Raw genomic sequence first — 24062 nt, 5'->3', positions numbered from 1 at the left:
AATTTTAAAGACTTTTTTTTTCTGGTAATCACTACTTTAAATATGTTGGCTCTTAACATTCACTTAAAAATGAAGCTAACAAAAGCATCCAATTAAAAATATTTTATCAATAAAAAAATCATTTAAAAACTAATAATTTTATCCATTTCGAAATATTGCAGTTAAAATTGAGATTCAAATAAATCCATATTTATATATATAAAAAAGGGCAAATAAAAGTTTGACTCACTCTTTCATACCCATAATAATTCACATGAAAATGAAATATCAGTAAAAAAATTATTTATGAGGTTTAACAAGATCAATTAAATTTGGTAATTATCTGATTTTTCATCTTCAAAATTTGAAAAAAAATAATAATAATAATTTGAGAGGATCCGGCTGCTTATTGAAGCTCCAACGGGCCATAACAACGTAGCTGAAAACAGCCCAAAACTAAGCCCAATTATGTCGGATCGGAGTCAGACCCACATCGTAATGGGTATCGAACTGTCAATCCTCATCCTCGATAGTACGAACTACGGAACTTAGCAAGAGAAACCGAACGGAACCGCGGGCCAGCTGCAAGGTGCTGTTTGGTAACATGGAAAACTCTAATCTGGACACGGAAAGGATGCTCCAAGTCGGGAAAGAAGAAGCATACTCATCAGCTTCATCATCATCTTCAACACAACAAGAGAATTGGGCAGAGTATGCATAAAAACAAACGCATTAATTTCTTTTTATATATATATATATATATATTTTACCCTTTTGATTCATTTGTTTGTATATATAATTTTCAGAGCTCAAGAATTTCTAAAGAAGAAGCTAATTACAGAAGACGATTTCACTTGGAAAATACCCAGACCCAGAAGCGAAAATCCAAGAAGATTCATAGAAGAGGAAGAAGAAGAAGAGGTGGGGGAGGTTTTGAAGTATGTGGGTGGAGTTGATATAAGCTTTTCGAAGGAAGACCCATCACTTGCATGTGGGTCCCTTCTGGTTTTGGACCTCCATAGCCTCCAAGTTGTCTATGAAGATTTCTCAGTTGTCACACTTAATATTCCTTATGTTCCTGGCTTCCTTGCTTTCAGAGAGGTTTTTTTTTTTTGTTTTTTATCATTTTTTCTGCCTTGTTTTGATATTTTGACTTCAATGTGGCTGCTTTAGAGTTAGTTTGGTAGCTAAGAAAAATCAAAAATGAAGAATTTGTTCATTCTTGGTGTTTCCCCTTTTGACTAGCTGGAGGAGCTAAGGAAAATAAGATACATAAACTCAAATGAGCTTAATAGCATTTTATGTTTTGGGTCTTCTTTACTTTTTAATTAAAAAATTCAAGTGAAAAAGATCGTTTTCATAATTTGCTTGTTGCTTTAGTTATTTTTTAACATTATTTTTATTTGAGATCATATTCCTGCATAGTATTTTTCGTTTAATAGTTATATGGCCTTTTCGGTTTAGGTAGGTTAGAAACCTGTTTAGGCTTTATATAGGAAATATTAATGAGCATGGCTTTTCTCCTTTTCCTTAGTCCATAGAAATTTTATATTAATTTGTTCTAAATCGTAAGTGTGTCAAGCATGATAACTGGTAGCCAGTACCAATTACCATATATGATCCATTATATAGCCATTATTATTATTAATTTATTTGACAGTTTTTATGAAATTTTATTTATGATTAACTTTCTAATTGATTTTGACTCCTGATTCATCTAGGCTCCAGTGCTTCTTGGGCTTTTGGAGAAAATGAAAAGTAATTCTAGTCCTTTCTATCCACAGGTAAATCCTATTCTTTACATTGGTAAATGGTAGATAACCACATTTTTTGAAGCCCTTACAAGTTTGAAGTCTCCCTTTTGAATTGGTTAGAAAGTGGGAGTATGGTATTTGGATTCATTGGAATTAGTGAGAAAGGTTACCACTTACCAGCTGGTTTATATTTGGTTTCTTCATTCTGTTTTATTAGTTTGTGCATCAGTGACACAGATAACGGTTTACTCTTTATGTCAATAGGTGCTAATGGTAGATGGAAATGGAATACTTCATCCTCGAGGTAAATGCTTCTGCTCAATTTTAAATAATGACCAAGTAAACATTTAGCTATTGTACCTTTTTTCCATTAGTCTTGTATTCTGTAAATATGTTGACGAAGTTTTAGTGGTGCATCTAGATAACATCGTGCATATTGTGATTTGTGCTACAAGTAGATTATATGTGACTTCAGCTTATTCCACATCTTGGTTAATCAGCTGATTTTGATTCAATACTTAGTACGTGGATAAAAATAACAAGGCTCTAATAAAAAATGCAAATATTTGCTACAATTCAGTACATTCCAAATTAGAAGAGAACAAATCTTGTTGTTCTTTAATTGAAAAGATGATTCTGTCAGTATTTCAAATAATTAGTGCAATTATCATATATTGGTTTGGTTATTGAACTGAAGAATGTTTCTAAACCCTTCTCTTTAAATATTTCTTTTCTTTAGGTTTTGGCTTGGCTTGTCAACTAGGCGTTTTGGGTAATCTCCCTACTATTGGGATTGGAAAGAATGTGGGTTCTGACTTCAACTCTATTATAGTTTATTACATCTGATACTAAAACAACATTATTCATGCACATATAAGTGGGTGACTGTGTGTATAAAGTTTAACAATCATTAAAATTGTCCAGCTATTGCAATAAAAAAAAAAAAAAAAAAAAAAAAAAAAAAAAAGAGAAATATGAATTTATATTGTGAATTTACATGATTTGTTTGTGTCCATCATCTATCATAATTTAGGGACTCGACATTTCCTATTGATTTGAGTTTGGTTATGTAACTTGCCCTCGGTGTGACAGAAGTAGAAGTCATACTGATTTGAAGTTTTATTTTTTATGTTCCCTCATTGTTAGACAATGGTCGTATTCCATATATTTATTCTTTTTCAATGTTGTGACAAATGTCAGTTGCACCATGTGGATGGTCTTACCATTTCTGGAGTGAGGCAACTTCTTAAATGCAAAGAACATGATGGTGAAGATTTTATTCCTTTGACAGGATGCTCTGGACGCATATGGGGAGTGGTAAGCAATTACATATAAGCCCATTTTCTCTTGGAGAACCTTTGCCTGATACATAAATTCTTATGGTTTCATTAAGGATCCAACCCCATAAGTAAGGAATAAAGTCACTCTGAGAATATGGCTTTCTAAACTTTGTTAAATGAGATCCCCATTTAAATTATTTGTTATTGGCAACTTTGGGCTTTGTAGGGTGGCATAATTACTTATTCTACATACGTGGTTAGTTTGTTTCTGCTTTTTGTTAAGGTGATGTGTCCAGGATGCTTGCCAAAAATCACCGTTGGTCTTTTAACTATAGTCTATTGGGACTGATGTAGTGGATCCAGCCATGTATATTTTGTATGCTGGTGGGCCCTCTTACTTGGAACTTACAAGTAAAAAGTATTTGCAGTAAAATTTTGACGGTCAAATTTGATGGACACTATTGAGACCACTTTCAGATTGGCATGCTTTTAAATCCTTCTCTTGAAGTTATTGTTTTGTTATTCGTTTTTGCAAGTCATTGTCACTTACCTAAGCAGCAGTTTTCACCACGTGAATTGAAATTTCTGCAGAGTGCTGCTTCATTAATTAATCTCTCTCTCTCTCTAATCTAGGCAATGAGATCCACAGAAGGCTCATTCAAGCCTATATTTATTTCAATTGGCCACCGTATATCACTTGATACTGCCATCACAATTGTTAAAATGACTTGCAAGTATCGTGTGCCAGAGCCTACCCGACAGGTAACTTGCAATGACTTGCAAGTAGTAAAACATTTTATTCTTTGATGTTGAACATAATGGTTGAGGGATGCTATCTCTAACTTCAGTTCATTTATTCAATGCAGGCAGATATACGGTCAAGAGACTACCTTCGGAAACATCATCTGGGGATGCCTAGACGATGTAATTCTATTAACCTGGTTGATTCATTTTTTCAACTTTTGTTTTGTTGATTATTCATTATATATCGATTACTGAATGAACAGACAACTTAAGGTTACTTATGCCAGGGGATTGTTGGAGCTATGAGATTTTTCTAATCTTTTTAGAATTTATTTTTAGGATTTAATTATGATTATTTGTTTAGTTTCATATTTTTGTATTTGTTTAGTTTCCTATTTGTAGTTAGACTATGACTTTTTGTCTATTTTCTTTTCTAATTTTCTATTTTCATCAAAGTTTAACAAGCTTTGGATTTTAGTTTAATTTCTTCAAAGTTTAATACAAGTTTGAAATTTTTTTTTCAATTTTACTACTTTACAATTTGATTTTTATTTTGCTGCTGCAACTTTGTTTTCAACAGTAGTGACAGCCTATTTTCAATTCAAAGCCTATTTTCAACAGGGATGTTATGGATTATATTACCACTGATATGAAACTCATAAATAAAAGAAAAACCAGCACCATTTATATTATTGGCAAAATTGCATTTTCTTAGAATGGATATTAGCCTGGTTATGGGATCTGTAGGTCCAATTCCTTAATTAGCACATGCAAATACTAAGATCACTGCTAATTTAAGTACTAAATTACGAACCTTTATGGTATTCAGTGTCAGTTGAGGTCAATGGATTGAAAGAGGTCTTCTTGTGTTTAACTATGAGATGGAGGCCTTCTAGAAGTAAGGTTTTCATTTATCCTTGTTTTTTACAGTTTATGAGTTCCTCTGAAGTATTTCATTTTGAATTTTCAGTTTGCTGTAACTGAAAAGTTTCCAGGATGGCAAAAACACTAGGTGTGAAGCAGTAAAGATGGTAAAAGAAGGCATTGAATGACGATGATTTTAACGTCGTGGAGTTTATCAATGGCCACTCATGTGGTTGGAATCTGTTGCCAGCTGTGTGTGCTCTTCGATATCTTTAAGACACATGAGATTTTGAGGCTCTTCATCAAATTCAAGCAGCTGATGAGATTTATGAAACATACACGGTCTGAGCACCTGTATTGCCTCATATTGGATGCTCCGTCTTCTCAACTGGTGCTACCATGGATGCTATAGGTTCAGCTTCAGCTCAACCTTCATTGATAATCTTGCCTACCTTCATTTCCGTCTCGCAGCATACTCAAATTCATGCTCAAAGCTCTCAAGGACTTTTTTGGTTGGTCAAGCTCTCAAGAATAGTTCTCTTTGGTAGTGTAGATATATATATTGGTTATCACATCAAATAAAAATGATATTTGGATTTATTTCTTTGCTCCTCCTCAAGCTTCATGCTTGAAATGCATGGTCATTTTTGGTTAATATGTTTGAAAACTCGTCAAATCCGGGATTTGATCTTTAAAAAGAGAATAAATTCATGAAAGCATGTATTTTCTTTGGAAGACCTTCATGACGTCGCTGTTTGCTGGGTAATTTCCAAATTCAATATCTACACCAAAAAAATAAAAATAAAAAATCCATATTGAATAATATAATAAACTAGTATTTCAATTTTTTAAAATCCACACCTGGATTCTTATAAAATTGAATACACAAATATTTCTGAATCCATGTTTATATCACGCTGATCAAATCTAAACTTGAAGCTAACTTTCTATGCTTGGAATTTGAATACGTTACAGTCGGACATAAATATACAAAATGAAAAAAGAAAAAAAAGGAGGGGGGGAAAAAAAACAAGCAATGTACAAAAGAGGCCCAGGAATCACAGAATCGTAAAGAAAAACATGAACATAAACAGCATCATGCTAACCGGTTTCTTAAGAAACCCAACTCCACTGCTGCTCCTGCTGCTGCTGCTGCTGCTGCTGCCACCACCACCACCAGAACTGGTTGTTTGTATCATGATCCTAAACTTGCAGTCTCCTTGGGTGGGGGACGGGTCTTGGGTAGTGATAGCCGAAATGCTTGGGAATTTACAGGCAGTGTCTGCCTGATTTTGTGTCTGAAAGTAACTGTTAAACGCATACGAAATGTTTCCCCGGGCATCCAAATTTCCACAAGAAGTGCCATATCCAAGACTTGTGCAGTCAGCATTTGCACAAGCATAAGCCACACTAGGTGACACTTGAGGATCATCAAGGCTTGCTGATGGAGAAAATATACACCATTTCTTGGCTAGATAGCGTACGTTACTAGCTGGGACTAATCCTTTTGAGGAAGTCCCGAGGTTAAACTGATACTTGGCTGTTCCATCAAAGTAGAATATACCCCAATGTCGTTCGAAGTTCCCTGGCTGAATGCTTTTAGCATCTTCATCAATAAGGCCGAATAAGTAAGCATCCGACTTCCCAGGTCTCATTGGAGTCCCTGTCCCTTTGATATATCGAGCCATAAACCCTTGGTTGAACCGTTGAGCATTCTGTAAGTTTGCATTTCGGTCTCCATCAGTAGGCCATCCTATCTCTCCGATGATTATGGACAAGTTTCCATATCCATTTTTCTGTAGGGACCATATAAGGGTATCAAGGTTTGCATCGAACACATTGTCATAGATCCTTCCATTGTCATTTATAGGAGTTGAGTAGCCATTGAAGAAGGCATAGTCAGTAGGGAAATTTGGATCATTGTAAAGGCTTATAAAGGGATAAATGTTCACAGTGAAAGGAGCTCCATTGTCACTCAAGAACTTGACAATTTCCAGCATGAGAGGATGGATGTCTGAACGGAAGTCACCATCCGAAGGGTTTTGAGATGAGCTGCCATATACATCTGCATTTAGAGGGATAGTGACTTTAACACGGTTGGCCAAACCAGCTTTTATAAGGGCTGACTGGATGTTTTGAAGGGCAGGATAAGTTGTTGCAAGGAAGGTTCCATTGTATGTCGACAAGAATGGTTCATTCCCAACTGCAACATACCTTGCAAAAGCATAAATGCATATAGGTTTGTTAAGTTTTGAGAGCAAAAGACATAAAGTTCAAACCGGAGTTTTTAACAGGACAAGCACATATAATTTCGAACTTGTAACAACTAAAATTTGATCACCTCCCAAATGTTCAGTTACCTGTAATTCTACTCATAAGAGGGAAATTAAACAGTATTAGACATCACAAGCCATCAAATTACCAGCATCATCACACTGAATCTGATTATCATTTTCACCTGTTTTATTGAATGCTAGATTGATAGGTACCAATGTTTTCTATGTTGTCATGCTCCCATATACAAAAGTTTTACACAAAGAATATACTTCCTATTCTTAATATATACTTCTAGTCTATCTGTTTGCAACTAGATTTTCTTGGAACATACAGTCATTTGCAATAAGAAGAAAGTTGGACACATACATGAAACAGCAGAATGTCTGGCTTCAGAGAGGGGGCTCCAACTAGCTAAGCAAAGGAAGATGAAATGTTTCTAAGCGTACCTTGGTTAAAAAGATACTCATACTGTTATAAAAAAGGGTATTGGTAAACAGTGAGAGAAGACCTGATCAACAAAGCACTGCCTTCAAGTTGACCAAAAATGTCTTGCTTTTCGAATTTTTCTTTAACAAAGTTCAAAATGGTTTTCTCTTGAATGAGTTCGCCGAGGTTTGAAAACACGGATTGTTCATTATAATTGGAAATAAGACCTATTGTGAGACAGATGTGCCTATGAAGTATCATAAAGTTGAACTATAGCAGTACCAGCACCTGTCTGTCTCTCTTTCTGGCGCTATGGCAGCAAACAAACATATTAGGGCAGCCAAGGAGACAATGACAATTGGTTTCCCCATAGGGGAACTAAAAAAATTTCCTTGCCTATGAGGAGAAACTCATCTGTATAAAAGCAGAAACTGAAATATAGTAAGCATACAATAGCTAGGAACTAAAAAGCAGAAGTCGGTTACACTAAGAAAGCAATACCTAACTCTGAACTTTGCACAATCCTTCCCAAAAGCAGTAATGTTTTCATAACCAGCACCACATTGAAACACATTAGAAGCTCAAATTTTCAAAATTTTTTGTTTTCTTTCAGCAAAAACAGATACAAAGCATTATGCACACCTCTCCATTCCAGTCTGAACAGAGTGTCCAATTATTTTTGATTGATGTTATTACAGAAAAAATAGGACGGACCTGAAAATAAAACAAAAATCTATGTATTTCCTTTTCCAATGAGAATATGATGATTGATGTTAGTTTCACCAAGCATCACCTCAACATACAAAGAAAGGAAAAGACACTATCAGAACGGTTTGCATAAAAGTAAGATCCTTCATGCTAAACCATCAAAACCAAATTATTGCGCAATGTTCCAACCGCTTAATGAGAATGATCACTCATTCGCAAATCAGTCAATTAAGTTCTAATCAATTGTTAGCTTTCTTAAATTACAAATATGTTGTCACCATAAAACAATAGGAATTGGTCAAAAATTTACTATATGCAGCCGCAATTAAGTTTCTACAAAAGATCAAATGGAATATCTAAGTAATAGTAAATGATTGCCAACACTTGAAAATATTAACAAGTAGTTATGTAGAGGAAAAGCAAAGTGTATGTTTACTGGGTTACCTTATATCTACACCATTGGAGTTGATATGTGAGGAAACATTCTGGGCAACCCAATTCTCAGCTGCTTGGACACTACCAGCCAGTGAAGCAAGCATGTCATTTGGGATTCCCACCATGACCTGAAGCCCAGACTTTCCAAGAGCATTCAATATTGTCGGATCAGCATCGAAAAGCTTAACCTTTTCGAAACCATTGTCCTTCAGCATCTTCACCACCGTAGGGGCAGGCAAAGGATGCGTTGCTTGTGTTCCCCAGTTGACTCCAATTCCAAACACTGTACTCACCAGAACATTGAAGAACAAGAGGGAAACAAGAAACCCACCAAAACTGATACCTTTAATCAACTCCATAAACACTTTACCCAAATAAAAAAAGTTGAAATTATTGTCAGAGCTGAAAAGAAAAAATGGGTCTTAGAATTGATTTTGAAGCAAAAGACTGGCTTTTAATATAGAGGTTTGAAGCTACAGTGGCAGTGTTTTCAAACACCTGAAGCATGAAAAAAGACAACCGAGTTTCTAATCCAGAAGTTGGGTATTCTTATTATCCACGAAATTTCAACATATAGAAAAAGTACAACTAAAAACTGCCCAATAAGGAAATTGGAAGCGAAAAAACTAAATAAACAGGAAAAAAAAAAGTTAAAACAAATTAACAAGTAAAGCCAAAACAGAGTTAGGAAGAAACTTCAAATAAGAGTAAAATTACAGTGCATCAATATGAAAATATAGACACAAGACTCAATCAAAACTCAGAAAAACCCAGAAGAGAAAAATCTTACTAAGCAATGGAAACTTGGGATGTACACGTTTTTTTATACATAGGAAAAGAAGTTTGGCCAAAGAAAAGCCAAAACGAAAAAGGTATATTGGCCGGACAAAAGATGAGCCAAAAAAGCTAATTAAAGCTGTACAAAAGTAGTGAAGAAAGACAGAGAGATTGATAGGAAGGAAGGTGCAGTTGAGACTTGGAAACAAGAATGATCTTCCCTAGCTCATCATATATATTATTAATTGTAATATTAAAGAAAAAAAAAAAAAAACAATCATCTTATGTAACCATTTTGCTTATGAAATTGAAACGATTATTGATATCATTATTTGTACTTGTTAATCAAGCCAGAGATAAAATTATAAACGACAGACACATTGTTTTCTGGCAAATAATATTTTATTAAAGTTTAATTAAGTAAAAAAAAGAATGTTTCTTTTGCTCTTACTTTTTGTCTTTTTCTTGGACAGGCCCTGAAAATTTATTGGTGGTATTTTGCGTGGAAAAGCTTTAGAAGGTAAATATAGGAGGTTCAGGAAGTTGCATTCCCTCGGTTTTGCCCTGCCGTCACTCTTCAAGACTGGGACGAGTCAGAGAAATTTGACGGTTGAAAATATTGAAAACTTCCATGGAAATCTTTTTTTTTTTTTTTTTTTTGGGGCACTTTGACTTATTTGTAGTAGTAAGAGAAAATGTAATGGTTGAGATATTGAAAACTTATGGAAATCCTTTTTCTTCTTTTTTTTTTTTTTTTTTTGGGCACTTTGATTTATTTGTTAGTGGAATCAAAACTAATATTTCTAAAGTTTTGTACTTTCTCAGACTTTTCTTTTTAACTAAAAGGCATTTCTTATTAACTGTAAATTAAACTGAGTAATTTAAGTACATGTGAATGCCTAATATTATGTTTGAATTGAAAGAGTAGAAAAGAAAGGAAAAGAAATGATTTAAATTGTTAAAATAAAAAGAAAAGAAAGGATAAGGAAGGAAAGATAAAAAAAAAAAAAAAAAAAAAAATTTAGGCCAATTTTAGGCATTTAGCTTTTCCAAAAAAGAGTTTCATAAAATTTTTAAATATTTTAATATTATTTTTATATATTAAAAATTAATCTATTGAAATATTTTATATATACATATATATATATAATATTTTTGTAAAAAACATAGATTATATTAATTATTTTTTATTTTTTTCTTTTCATTAATAATCATTATAAACAATTATTATAAATACTTTATATTTTTTTTCTTTTCTTTCTTTGTCAAATTTGTCCTCTCTTTCTTTCATTTTTATCTTCCGATCCAAACACAGTGTAAAAATTAAAAAAAAAAAAAGTGAAATGATTTAAAATCATATAAACTGGCCACATATTTAATACATTTAAAAGATAATAATAAAACAAAATAAAATAGAATCGGTTACTAAAGAATTCACCCTAGACAATTTTTTAATTAAATGACATATCTTTTTAATTATATTCTGTCCCTTAGTCATGATTCTAATCGAAGATTATTGGAATTTCACTGCGTAATTGATCCATTTTTTATTAAAACACCTACTTTATTTTTGTTTTTACTTTTCACTTTTCTCTGACACTAACTTCTGCAATGAATAGTCATTTATCAAAAAAAAAGAAAAAAACTTTGCTTGCTGGAATCTCACATGATTCTGACAACGAAATTGATGACATTTAGTTTAGATGTCACTTTTTCTATCAAGTTTCTACAAGGCTGTAGCAGGTTAAATATCTTTCTTACAGCAAAAAAGTGATTTTTTTTATTTTTTTTATTTATTTTTTTTTTGTTTATTAACTTTTAGGAAAAATGAATACCCATTAGACATACCTAGGCTTTTTTTTTTTTCTTTTTTTTTTTTAACGTCGTTCAAAACCTCCTCAAAAAGAAAAAGCCTACAGCCACTTTTGAATTCTTTAACTTTTCTGAAGAATCAAAACCCAATTTTGAAGTTAGGAGGCACTTATAATTTAAGTAACATATCTAGTCAGCTGAGATACCAAATCAATGCACCCTTCTAACTCCTTACTTTGGTTCCTTCTACTTTTTGCGAATCCAAACACCAAGTTGTCTTTCTTTGTTAAATTATTGGACTGCATGACTTTAGCATAACTTGTTATTGCCTATTCTGCGGGTTTTTTGGTTTATAAAACATCATTTTCAGCAAAAAACTGGTTATTGCCTATTGCTATACAGTATTTATATTATACCTATCTTTACTTTTTCTAAGCAAGAATATATATATATATGGTCGGCGCCTCCTGTTTTTCATGTGGTTCAAAAATCAAAACAATCAATAGTTCAATGCCAACAATAGTTATTTTATTTATTTATTTATAATTTATGCATATTAGCTTCATTCAGAACTAAAAGAATATCAAACAAAAATAATAATTAAAAGAATTTTGAGGTAATAGTTATAACTAATGTCCACATTTTAGAACTTCCACTCAAAAAATATTTTAGAATTAAATAATTTGGAAAAATATGAATATATATTTTCTTGAGAGAAATATATAAATATATATAGGTAGAATAATTTGATAAAACAATGACTTGCTTTTTAGAAACTGACAATCATTCAAAAAAAAAATTGACGACTCTTTAACTATTATATAAACTTTTTAAGAAGAAATTTAGTGTATATATATATTAATAATCTTTTTTTTTTTTTTACTTACATTTCTAGTTTATAAATAGAAGGATGAATATTTCATCATTCAAATATTTTAAACGATATCATTGATGATCATTATTAGCTCAGCTGTCCCAAAAGAATATGTTAGTATATACTAATAAAGATAATTTTTGTTTAAATAATAAAATAATCATATATCCAAAACGAAGCACGGATATGGACATCATTTATAAGATAAGGGAAACTAGGCGTTTCCACCCATAAAACAAAGGAAAAAAGTGGGCATATTACATGCCATGTGCCCTGTTGGTTGTGGCATGTATGGTGGGATCCCTGGATGTGACAATGACAGGGTTATTATTGATATCAATTAGACAGTGGTGTAGGTAATGAATTTTGATTTTGGGCAATAAAAATTCCACTCAATTTTTTGGCATATAAACAATAATTATTTGTGGCGTGGTAATTACGTTGGTCTCATGATTAATTTAAGATGGCAGTGATTAAGATATGTATAATATAACCAAGTGATTATTTTTATTTTTATTTTTTGGTAGTTTTTGAGGTCATTGCCGCACTGCCACTCTAACCTGGATGGAGCATAAGCATGGCCTTGCTCAACTTGGCGCAACCTTGATTGTATATTTAACCAAGTGATTGTTACCTAATATATATAATATATAAAAAAATAAAAATTTGCACCACGTATTCTTATATTATCCTTTCAAATATATATAATATAAAAAAAGAAGAATAAATACCACATTTCAACATATTATTATTTTAATTTTCATCCAAAATTATTTTTTTCTTTTAATTATATTTATTTATATTTATAATTTTCCCTTTTATAATCGTATTCAACTATATGTAAAATTAATTTTTGTTTTGAAATAAATTTAAAAAAGCATACTTTTTAAAAAATATTGAACACAACAAAATAATGATACATTATTATATTCATAAAATTGGAAACTCTTTCTATTATAATATTTTTATATTTTTATAGTATTATATATGTTTTTTAATATTTACATATAATAGATTTTGGTTTAGGAATGGAGAAATAAAAATATATATTTTTGTTATTATAATATTTTTATGACATAAATGTATTTGTATATATATTTTTTGCTTAATTAAACATATTTTAAATATTTTTACATATATAAATATGTTTATATGAAAATTAATAAAGACATTTTTTTATTCGAACATAAAAAATATAATATCATAAATAATAACTGTTAAACATAACAAAATTACAAAATTAGATTTATTTTTATATATAATAGATTTACTTTTAGGAATGAAGGAATAAAAAAAATTATTATTATAATAGTATATATCATAAATATATTTGCATATATATTGTTCCTTAATTTAAAATATTTAAAATATATTAACATATACAAAAATGGTTATATGGAAATTAATAACAATATCTTTTTATTTGAATATAAAAAAAATAATAACATAAATAATAATTGTTAAACATAGGAAAATAAGATTTATATTCAAAACATTTGCTTATAAGATAAATATATTTTTATCTTATAAGGTGAAAATATGTTTATAAGATAAATAATAATAATAATAATAAATAATTAAATTATATTATGAGTATTTAATATATAGAAATTAATTACTTGTCAGGAATCAAAAAATATATTTGAATTTGAATTCTATAAACGAAAAATATTATTTAAACATATTTGAATTTGAATTAAGTTTATAAATGCAATTTAATTTAAATTTAAATTTTGTAGAGGAAAAAATTAGATAGAAAAATTCCATTAAAAAAATTATATAGGTAAACATTTTTTAATTTAAATTGTATAATTGAATAGTATTATATATAAAGGTTAAATTTATGTTTCTTAACAAATTTTTATAGTATACTTATTAACAATAAAACTTTTAAATAAGTTTTCAAATATAATTAATTATTATAGATTATTTTTAAAATTATTTATTATAGTTATATATATCTTGCATCGCATAGGAATAGATGCTAGTTTCCTTTAAAATCATCAATAAAAACTTATTATTTTTTTAATTATTTATGATCCTATCAAAATATTAATTAATATTAAATTGAACAGCTATTTAAAAGTATGAAACTTTTTCATTTTTATTGATCATATTTAAAAATATATATTTTATTATTATAATATTAGATAATTGATTGAAAAAGTATAATTTTTTTTTATCTTTTATAATTGTATCAAAATATATATAAAATCAAATTTTGTCTTGAAATAAGTTTTAAATAAACATATTCTTTTTAAAATATTGATAACTATAAACTAATAATTATATCATCAATCATAAAATATTATGTGTGTGTGTATATATATATAATTTTGCTATAATAAATATTGATATGTACATTAAAAATAGATCATAATCAAATTATATATAATATTGAAATAAATATATAAAAAAACACCGTAAATTATATATAATTTGATGTTGATTTATATCATAATGTACAAGTCGACATATATGGTGTGTTAACTATATATGTGCCTCTTTTTAAATCAAAATTATTGTTAATTAGGTTATAATAATAATAACAATAACAATAACAATAATAATAAATATAATTAAATATTGATTTAATATAAAAAAATCAATTATTTGCAAGGAATCAAAAAATACATTTGAATTTAAATTTTATAAATGGAAAATATTATATAAATGCATTTGAATTAAATTATATATCTAAATCTAAATTTTAATTTGAATTATATAGATAGAAAAAATTAAATAGGTAAATAATTTTTAATTTGAATTGTATAAATTATTTACTTTATAAGATAAAAATTTGTTTAAGGATAAATAATAATAATAATAATAATAATAATAATAATGTTATGAGTCTTTAGTATAGAGAAATTAATTATTTGCAAGGAATCAACATTAAAATTTAAATTTGAATTACATAAATGAAAATATTACATAAATATATTTGAATTTAAATTAAATTACATAAATAAATTTGAATTTGAATTTAATAGATGAGAAAAATTAAATAGATAAATATTTTTTAATTTAAATAGCATAAATAATTTACCTTATAAGATAAAAATATATTTATAGAATAAATAATAATAATAATAATAAATAAATAAATTATATTATATTATGAATATTTAATATAGAAAAATTAATTATTTACAAGAAATTAACAAATACATTTGAATTTGAAATTGAATTTCATAAGTAAAAAAATATTATTTAAATATATTTGAATTTGAATTAAATTATACAAGTGCATTTCAATTTGAATTTAAATTTCGTAAATGGAAAAATATTAGATAGATAAGCATTTTGAATTTCAATTCCATGATTAAATAATATTAATATATAAAACTCAAATTTTTAATTCTCAAAAAACTTTTATAATATATATTGAAAAAAAAAAGATTCAAATATACTTATTAATTATAAAACTTTTGAATAAGTTTTCAAATATAAGCAGGCAGATCGATTTTATCAAAGAGGTCAATGCTAACAATATGTAATAGATATTTAAAGTTCGAGTTCTAAAACTTTGGGAGATCCCAAAGCTATGATGATAAATAAAAAATTAGTAGTGTTGAAATTGTTTTAATGGATGAATATGTTTTATTTTTTTATTTTTTTTATTTTCATTATATATTAAGGATATTATTATTTGTTTAGGATTTAAGAATGGGTATGTGTATATATAATATGTATTATATATTATATAATATATATTTGTTTAGAATTTAAGAATGCACGACATGTATATATATAATATATATTATATATTTGTTTAGTATTTAAGAATACATAGTGTGTATATAATATATTATATAATATATATATATATATTTAAATTATATAATGCAGTTACATTATATGTGAACTTAACAACTAGTACTAGTTATCTTATAATATAAATAGTCAAATTCATATTTGATTAATTTGATTGTTTTAACATCGTCTTCATTTATTGGTTTTTGATCACATAAAGAATTAGGATTTAAAAATTAAAAAAAAAGTCAAACATGAAGTTAGCAATATACTAAAATCATATTTAAAAAAAAAATCCAATCAAAAAATTTTAAACCTTAACTTTTAAAATAAAATAATTAAAAAATAAATTGTGATATTAACGTTTGGCACACAGGACAGGTTCAGATCGAACAGGATCGGACAGATCAGGTCTAGATCGAACATGATAGAATAGTGCAGTTTTGTATTTGGTATAGTTTCGGACTAAATGGTGGACTGGTTGTTCCATGTTTGGTGCATGATTAGACTAGATTAAACTATTTTATAATTTTTTTTAGTGAAAAATTATAAAATTCGATTTATAATTATAATAAAAAATAATATACTTAATTAATATTGTAAATTGATATATTTGTATTTACATATAAAATTTCAATTTTTATTACATCCACAAACTATATTAATTTATAATTTTAAAAATAAATAAAAATTAAATTATAATATAATATTTTATAAATAATAATTAATAAAAAATAAAGATAATTAATGAAATTTTGTAATTGTAATTTTTTATTTACATTGTAATTAAATTGTAATTTTTTTTTTACACCCACAAATTACTTTTAATATATGGTTTTAAAAATTAATTAAATTGATGTTATAATATATTAAATTATATGTACAAATCAAAAAACATAACATCATATTTAATTAAGAACTTGTTAATAACTACGATTTCACATACTTGTGTGCATACAAATGTATATATTTGAGTTTATACCGATAACTATTTATATGCTAAATAAATAAAAATACTCATTGATAATAATCCAAACAAATAGCCGATTATATAACCAGTACGCCATTCATTGTTCAAGTTGGCACGTGTATGTGCGGTGATATGTTGTATTGGATTTGCCTCATTTAGATTCCTCATCATTTGTTCTACATACTCAGCATATGCTATTTCAGCTTCTTCGGTTGTATTATAGGCTTGATATAAATTATCCTTAAATCCTTGGACTTGTTGATGACATTCATGCCAAGAATTATATATCCCTAGTTGTCTACCTTTAAACACAATATAAATTCTTCTCCTTGCCATTGAATATTCCTGCATATTATATTAAACTATAACATAATATAATAATATAATTAAACAAAATAACAATGCGTTAAATCAATCAAGTGCATATTAATACACTAAAACATAACACGTGCTCCATAAAAGTGTCTTTACATGCATAATTAGATACCAACATCCATTACCATACCACATATGTCCATAAACAACCGTACAATATATGTCCATAAAGTTCAAATATAAGTGTTCCTAATTATCATCCCTTCATACATAGGCTTTAATATATGATCCACAACGATACTTAGTAATTTAAAAATTTCCTAACAAATTCAATCTTGCCCGCATCCGTCCCAATAATCTTAAACACCTCAACGTTCGATGGATCCAATCTCATTGCCTTAGAGATTTCGAGATTGTTATCAGCAGAGAAGCCTAACCTGTCAAGCTCCATAGTTAAGTATTGTGGATAATTGGCTTCAGATTTATCTAACTTTGCAGCCAATTTATCAAATAATTTCTTTGCTACATTGTCAAATCCGCTCACAATATCATCATCTTTCAATTCAGATTCTCTCTTACCTCTTAATTTGGGTCGGGTGGACGGTTCATTATGTATTTCATTCATAGACATTGGAGAATATACATCATTAAATTGTTCATTTCCACTATCCAAATTCAAATCATTGACCATATTAATTGGAGTTTGTGCTCCATGTCCTGTTGCCTGATCCTTTTCAAAAATAGTAGCAAGCCTCTCATACATCGGAAACAATTTACCTTTCCATGCCTTTGCACTTGGATTGCTCTGAAATAAAAAAAAATAAAAAAAACTTTTAATTGTAAACAATAGAAAAACATACTTCATATATCAAGTTAAAAAATTCAATGAAAGAAGATGTCCAATGTTTCAAAACCTGCACATATGCTTTCCAAACTTCGTCACTATCAACTTCCACACATTTAAGAAAGTCATTCCATTCGAACCCACTTTTGTTTAGCATATCGTATATTATACCGTATACTTCTTCCACTTTTTCAATTTTGACTCAATGTGTGGATTTGCTCACAACCAATCAGGACATATCTCAGCCAATCGCCTCTCAATCATAGTACTTGTGCCAGATTTGAATGATCCTATGTCACACCACTGCCCACTAGCTACAACCTCATCTAAAATAAGCAGTAAAGCATCTTCCTCCTTTTTACTCCATATTCGTCTAGATTCAACCCCTCGGATATCATGACTGCTACCTCTAACCTCCATTTCTATCGAAATTCACATTTTTATGATTTCAACAATACAATAATAGCAAGCAAATAACAGCAAGCAAATAAGCAACAATCATTCATGGTTGACAACAATGGCATAGAATATATATTGGTTTTCATACAAATGATCCAAGATGTTTAACAAACAGTATAAAATAAAGCAGTTAGAGAAGCATTAAAGACAACAATCGACCACTAATGACCACGAAGACCTCTCCACTCATCAAACATTTGCTTAGCTAAATCATCTCTCCAGTGGGTCCATTGGTCCGATGAAGAAATCGATCCTATAAAGTCATCCTCGATACTAACGTCAACATCATCACTTCTATCAAACTTGACTTCCCCAGGATCAATTATCATTTCTCTTCTAATAAGATTATGTATAAGGCAACATGCAGTAATTATCTTGATTTGTGTTGCAATAGGATAGAAAGATGGACTTCTTAAAATTGCCCACCGCTTTTTAAGAACCCTAAAACATCTTTTTATGACATTCCTAGTAGATGCATGCTTCATGTTGAAATACTCTTCATGATTTATGGGTGCACAACCATCTCTCCACTCAGAAAGGTGATATCTCGTTCCTCTATATGGTACAAGAAACCTTTCACCATTAGTATAACCAGCATCCACTAAGTAATAACAACCTAAAAAAAGAAAAAACATATCTCCTATTAGTGTATGCAATGTTGACTACTACAATGTAAAACTTGAGAATTAGTCTTACCAGTTTGTACCCTTAACCCATTTGGCCTACTTAATGCATCTCGGAGTACTCTTGAATCCGAAGCAGAACCTTCCTAACCAGGTAATACAAATATAAATTCCATATTTGGATTACATACACCTAAAACATTTGTGGCTATCTCACCCTTTCTTGTTCGATATCTTGGTTTATCATTTTCTGGGACATTCACCTTAATATATGTTCCATCTAAAGCTCCCAAACAATTCTACATCATTAACAATGTTACTAACATCAGATAATGTTACAAATAATTGAACTATAATATAAATAACCAAACAATTCCACAAACGTATCTTAAATACTTTCCATCTATTATCCAAATAATTATCTGATACATGTTTTGGTTATCTTAACAAAGTCATATGTAAGCGGAGTATTTCATGCAACACAGAATTGAAATATCTACTAATCGTCTCTCCCGATCTAAAAAATCTAGTGATAATCATACGGTTATTTGTATGATGAGCAATTATGTGTAGAAATATAATGTAGAAATACACACACTTGCTCTTCCAATGTAACAGTGCCATCACTTTTAACTTATCCATCCTCGCGTAATAACTGACACAAAGTATCAAATGTTCTCCTATCCATCCTAAGCTGACTAATAAAATTAACATCATTATCTAACAGACTATTTAGAAATGACATACGCAATTCTGCATTCCTAGGTAGTTGATTCCTATAACCTCTATCATGTCGCCTTATATATGCCCAGTATATATACATAAACAAAAGCAACATAAATGCCGTACAAAAAGACTCTAATTGTGAATCATTTGGAAGCAAAAAGAATGCAGCGACTTTTCTTCGATCCATATGTACTACCAAAAAAAAAAAAAAAAAACAAATAAATCGAGAGCACATTATATTTAAGACACATAATTTATTTTGGATGAAATAGAAACAATTATTTCTAGAACTAAGAAAAGATAAAAGAAACATAATCATTCCCAAACTTTTTTGTTTAATTGATTATGGCAGTGAGGTTGAATTAAAGATTAACAAAAAAATATGAACTTCATATTTAATATTTTTTTATATTTATGTTCTACTAATATTTTTCTTAACATTTGTTCATTTGTAATCATATAATATATTTCATAATTGTTATATTTAATATGTATTTTATATATTTTTATTTGTTTATAACATGTTTTAAATAAATAAGGCATCAATTTCATAACCTCATTTCCTGGATCGGCTCAATAGGGTGTGATTGATTTGTGTCAGAGAGGAGAATTTTTAGGTGACCTGGAATTAGTTTTATTAGGCCAACATATATAGATAGTATATTATTATATAAGGAATTTCATAAGAGTATTGTATAAGGTACAAACAACTAAATCCAATTTCAAATTAATGGCTCGAGTAGCATGCCAATGGAAAACTTCAACTGTAGCCAAACATCATCAATAGCAATCCAATGGAAAATACCAAATGAGCAAACATGAGAGATTTTCCCAAAGATAAACTGTAGCCAAACATCATCAATGAAAAATATCAAATGGAATTGTTTTCCACATCCAAGGAACACGAGATAGATTTTCTTCAACAAAATACAAAGAAAAAAGACTTAGCAGGAAAACCAACAAAGAGAAAATTAAAACATTTGATCAACACCACTTTAAATATGCACTTTTCGGCTAACCAAGTTTTTTTGGCTGTCAAGAACCGAAGTTTCCCAACCACTCGTAAGCTGCACTGCCTCATTGTTCAACATATCCAAATCACAAGATAAATCTAAACTACAGAAAAAGAAAGGCATTATTAATAACAGATAAGCTCTAAAGTACACAAAATAGAAAGGTCGTATGCATAAAAGATAAGCTCAATAATAATAATAATAATAAATGAACAAAAATAAAATAAAAAATTTAAACTACAAAGGAAAAGAATATCCATCCTAGGATGTATATATAAGAATCCCAAAAAGTTGCAATGACTATAAGAATCCCAAACACAATCATCTCAACATATCCTAAGCCACCCACCCACTACAATAACAAATATCCAGCACTTAAATAAAAGTGCCATCAAACAGTTAACTAAAAGCCACTCAGACACCAAGGTAAGCCCCAACTTCATCCTGTAATCCACGTGTCAGCTTAAGCATAATTTAGCATGCTAAAACTTAACAATAATGAAATCACAGGCAGCAGTTTCATTTCAAGCATATTGCACATTTGCACTACAGCATATTATAAGTAATAGCTGGAGGCATAAAGTTTATGTGATTGCTCATGCCATGTTGATGTAATCTTAAATATATATATATATATATATATATATAGATATATATTTCAACAGGGCAGGGCAAGGAAGTAAGAGAAGAGGATGAGGAGGGACGCTGGGAGAGAGTGTAGAAAAGAAATTTGACTAAAATAAAGATGGACAAATAATTGAAATTACGAACCTGCTCAGACAAGTTTTTCCTTACAACATTATGACCAAAAAACTTGCCTAATGCAACAATTAAACTAGTTTTCCCAACACTTGGGCTACCTTCCAATAGAACTGGAATGCATGAGCAAAATTAAGGGAGTCAAATATTGAGATTCAAGAATATATAAGCAGCAAAATTTTGAGCCAATTGAAACCATAGTATATGTTTTATGAACTGAAATAATATAGTAGTTGACATGAACAAAAAAGTAAAATAAAATCAATGGTTTTCTACTTTTTTGTTTTTTTTTCTTTTCCTATCTTCTCTATTTAACCTGAAAATTTGCTATAAAGGGTAATAAAAATTATGGGATCATATAATCTGTAAGGTTGAGATTGGACTTTTTACTTTTGAGGAATGACCATGATTGGATTATGATGGCCAAAAAACATGTATACAGGTTGAGTAATAGTAAACCATAAAGATATCCAAAGTGAGCCATACTGCCATATTTATCTTCTAATCAAGATCAGATAATTCTTTTTTTATTTTTTTCCCCCTTTAAACTTCGAATTATTGGATAAAGTGAATTTAATAAATAAAGATTTTTGAACGAAAGAATTTGCAACCAACTCTATGTTAACAAAGATTAGGCTTGTGTGCAACGACTACACACTTAAAACAAAATTCAACCCCAAATAAACGCAAAGACAAAAAAAGGAAGCGGAGTAAATGCATAAGAAGAGCAAGCCAATGAGAAATTTTATTGCGGGAAAGCTCAAGCACGCGAACCTTTTTGGCCTGAGAATCATCAGAGCAACCAATAACGGCTAGTATTCCACACATTTTGGTGGTTCAAAAACGATTCCAATAAAATATGATAGTTCCAAGTTGCAGAGCAGTGAGAAAAATAAATGGTTAGAGAAAGAAAGAAGGCATTTTTAAGGGTAATAAAAGAAAAAAAGAAAAAGAGATGGAGAGAAACATGCAGCAGAAAATTTGTTAAAATGTGTTCCATAGTAATACAAACTACAAAAATTGCCCAAACCGAAAGAACTAACATATTGCAAAAGAGCATATCAAACAAATTTTCCCATACCGTAATAAGTAAAAGGCACAGATCTAGTAAGATCGATTTTCATTTCAACAACAAAGACAAGAAGAAAGGTCAAGGAAGAAGAAGAATCTACAGATTCAGATATGCAGAGATGGAGGGTACTCATCGATCGTGTCTCTTTCTCCGAGAGATGCATATGTCTGGTGAGCTCCTTCAACTTTCCACCGCATTCCAGCGAGGTCCTTCGGCGAGAGAATAGAGTTATTTTCCAGATCTAGTCAAATCTGCTTTCATTTCAACAAATGACAAGAAGAACAGACAAGGAAGAAGTAGACTCAACAAATATAGAGATGCGAGATGGAGGGAACTCACGGACCGTATTTCTCTCTCCGAGAGATGCAGATGTCTGGCGAGCTCCTTCGATTTTCCACCAAGTTCCAACGAGCTCCTTCGGGCGAGAGAGTATATTAGGCTTTCGTTTTAGTTTGGGACAAAAATCACCCGGGGGGGACGGGTCAGATGAGTCCCAATCGTTTGAGATTAAATCACTGTTTGGGTTAAGTTGTCCCAAACTCAAAATTGCAAACCAAACACCATATTTGGGACACAATCCCATGAATCAAACACACACTAAGTGTTTGATTTGAACCTCAATATATATATATATATATATATATATATATATATATATATATATATATATATATGTATACATAATTGTCCCAAATCAATATTAGGCAGTTGTGTCTTGGGGAAAAAAGAAAAAGCAAACTATTTCTTTCTTTCTTAGGATCATTGCTACAAGGACAATAAATTAGGTAGTTTTTTTTTTTTTTCCTTCCTGTTAAATTATTGATAAATTAGGTAGTAATTTGTTTTTTTAAATGACTACCTTTTTTTTTTTTTTAATTGAATAAACCCATCCAAATTAACAATCTAACGTTATGTAGCTAATATTGCGAAGCAAAAAAGCAATTATATTCACTTTTACAACACTAGTTACACTACATTTTTAACAATTTGTTATATTCCAAAAATATCTATTGATAAAAGATCAAAAATATTTTTAAGCACTTAAAATAAATATAGTCCAGATTATACATGTTATATGTTTTATTGTTAATAACATATAAAAATATAAATCTTGGATTTTTTTAATAATAGATGAAAACATAAACTTAAATTGTATAAACCAAAATAATATATCTACTATATACTTGTGTCGAATGAGTCTATATTGTCCAGTTTATGTATACAATTTTCATAAGTAAAACTGACTTATTTTATTAATGTACGAAGCAAAAATAAAATTTAGTATGAGTGGTTCATAAAATATAAGAATAAAATAATCCAAAAAGTAAATGAAATTTTCTGTGGTATGTGCAAGACTAGTTTCGTCAACTTCATAAATTAAATTTGACTAGATTTCGTGGACAATAATTTTAAGTTCAAATCATTTATGTTGTCCAACCTAGACAATGTATACATGTACATATATATATATATATATATATATAAACTTCATTTAATTTGATCTTAAAGAATCATATAATTAACAAATTTGTTTTTTTTTTTTTTTGAAAAACAAAATTGTATGATATTAAGCTAAATTTTTATTTTAATTATTT

At 29.3% G+C, this 24062-nt stretch overlaps 3 protein-coding genes across 9 annotated transcripts; 1 reads left to right on the top strand and 2 right to left on the bottom strand.

The window, feature by feature from the left end:
- The first annotated feature begins 502 nt into the window (after window positions 1-502).
- On the top strand, window positions 503-5221 carry LOC107411175 (uncharacterized). Of its 2 annotated transcripts, XM_048475400.2 has the most exons (10): window positions 503-690; window positions 786-1080; window positions 1701-1763; window positions 1998-2037; window positions 2473-2537; window positions 2934-3050; window positions 3647-3775; window positions 3880-3937; window positions 4587-4655; window positions 4728-5221. In XM_048475400.2, the coding sequence occupies exons 1-10, from the start codon at window positions 584-586 to the stop codon at window positions 4739-4741; spliced, it is 957 nt and encodes a 318-aa protein (XP_048331357.2). In that variant the 5' UTR covers window positions 503-583; the 3' UTR covers window positions 4742-5221. The 2 variants fall into 2 exon arrangements, with proteins under 2 accessions (XP_048331357.2, XP_048331358.2); XM_048475401.2 differs by lacking the exon at window positions 4587-4655 and having other exon boundaries at window positions 505-690.
- A 196-nt stretch (window positions 5222-5417) lies between these two features.
- On the bottom strand, window positions 5418-9600 carry LOC107411174 (glucan endo-1,3-beta-glucosidase 5). Of its 2 annotated transcripts, XM_060817168.1 has the most exons (3): window positions 9258-9600; window positions 8477-8869; window positions 5418-6835 (listed from the first exon to the last, which is right to left on the bottom strand). In XM_060817168.1, exons 1-3 carry the CDS (start codon window positions 9296-9298, stop codon window positions 5680-5682), a joined length of 1590 nt encoding a protein of 529 aa, XP_060673151.1. In that variant the 5' UTR covers window positions 9299-9600; the 3' UTR covers window positions 5418-5679. The 2 variants fall into 2 exon arrangements, with proteins under 2 accessions (XP_060673151.1, XP_015874203.1); XM_016018717.4 differs by having other exon boundaries at window positions 8477-9599.
- Window positions 9601-17173: 7573 nt separating this feature from the next.
- Window positions 17174-23039, bottom strand: LOC112490554 (uncharacterized). Of its 5 annotated transcripts, XR_007241625.2 has the most exons (5): window positions 22811-23039; window positions 22568-22718; window positions 20643-20739; window positions 17551-17776; window positions 17174-17408 (listed from the first exon to the last, which is right to left on the bottom strand). XR_007241625.2 is itself a non-coding variant. In XM_048476263.2 (4 exons), the coding sequence occupies exons 3-4, from the start codon at window positions 20712-20714 to the stop codon at window positions 17273-17275; spliced, it is 576 nt and encodes a 191-aa protein (XP_048332220.2). In that variant the 5' UTR covers window positions 20715-20739; window positions 22568-22718; window positions 22811-23039; the 3' UTR covers window positions 17174-17272. The 5 variants fall into 5 exon arrangements, 4 of the variants coding, with proteins under 4 accessions (XP_048332220.2, XP_048332221.2, XP_048332222.2 ...); XM_048476263.2 differs by having other exon boundaries at window positions 17174-17776; XM_048476264.2 differs by lacking the exon at window positions 20643-20739 and having other exon boundaries at window positions 17174-17776.
- Between the last annotated feature and the right edge of the window lie 1023 nt (window positions 23040-24062).

The sequence above is a fragment of the Ziziphus jujuba genome, chromosome 5 (assembly GCF_031755915.1).
Source record: "Ziziphus jujuba cultivar Dongzao chromosome 5, ASM3175591v1".
In the NCBI taxonomy this organism is placed as follows: domain Eukaryota; kingdom Viridiplantae; phylum Streptophyta; class Magnoliopsida; order Rosales; family Rhamnaceae; genus Ziziphus; species Ziziphus jujuba.
The sequence above is the reverse complement of the archived record's forward strand: the minus strand, read 5'-3'. Positions and strand labels throughout refer to the sequence as shown.

Bases quoted from the DNA above. Each gene is read 5' to 3' on its own strand.
- LOC107411175 (XM_048475400.2), top strand. From the start codon at position 584: ATGGAAAACTCTAATCTGGACACGGAAAGGATGCTCCAAGTCGGGAAA. The intron at 691-785 runs GTATGCATAAAA...TATAATTTTCAG, and splicing joins CAACAAGAGAATTGGGCAGA to AGCTCAAGAATTTCTAAAGA. The intron at 1,764-1,997 runs GTAAATCCTATT...TTATGTCAATAG, and splicing joins CTAGTCCTTTCTATCCACAG to GTGCTAATGGTAGATGGAAA.
- LOC107411174 (XM_060817168.1), bottom strand. From the start codon at position 9,298: ATGTATAAAAAAACGTGTACATCCCAAGTTTCCATTGCTTA. The intron at 8,870-9,257 runs GTAAGATTTTTC...TTTTCTTTTCAG, and splicing joins TCCCAAGTTTCCATTGCTTA to CTCTGACAATAATTTCAACT. The intron at 6,836-8,476 runs GTAACCCAGTAA...TGCTTTTGCAAG, and splicing joins TCCAATGGTGTAGATATAAG to GTATGTTGCAGTTGGGAATG.
- LOC112490554 (XM_048476262.2), bottom strand. From the start codon at position 17,972: ATGCTAAACAAAAGTGGGTTCGAATGGAATGACTTTCTTAAATGTGTG. The intron at 17,777-17,885 runs GTTTTGAAACAT...TTTTTATTTCAG, and splicing joins TTTGGAAAGCATATGTGCAG to AGCAATCCAAGTGCAAAGGC.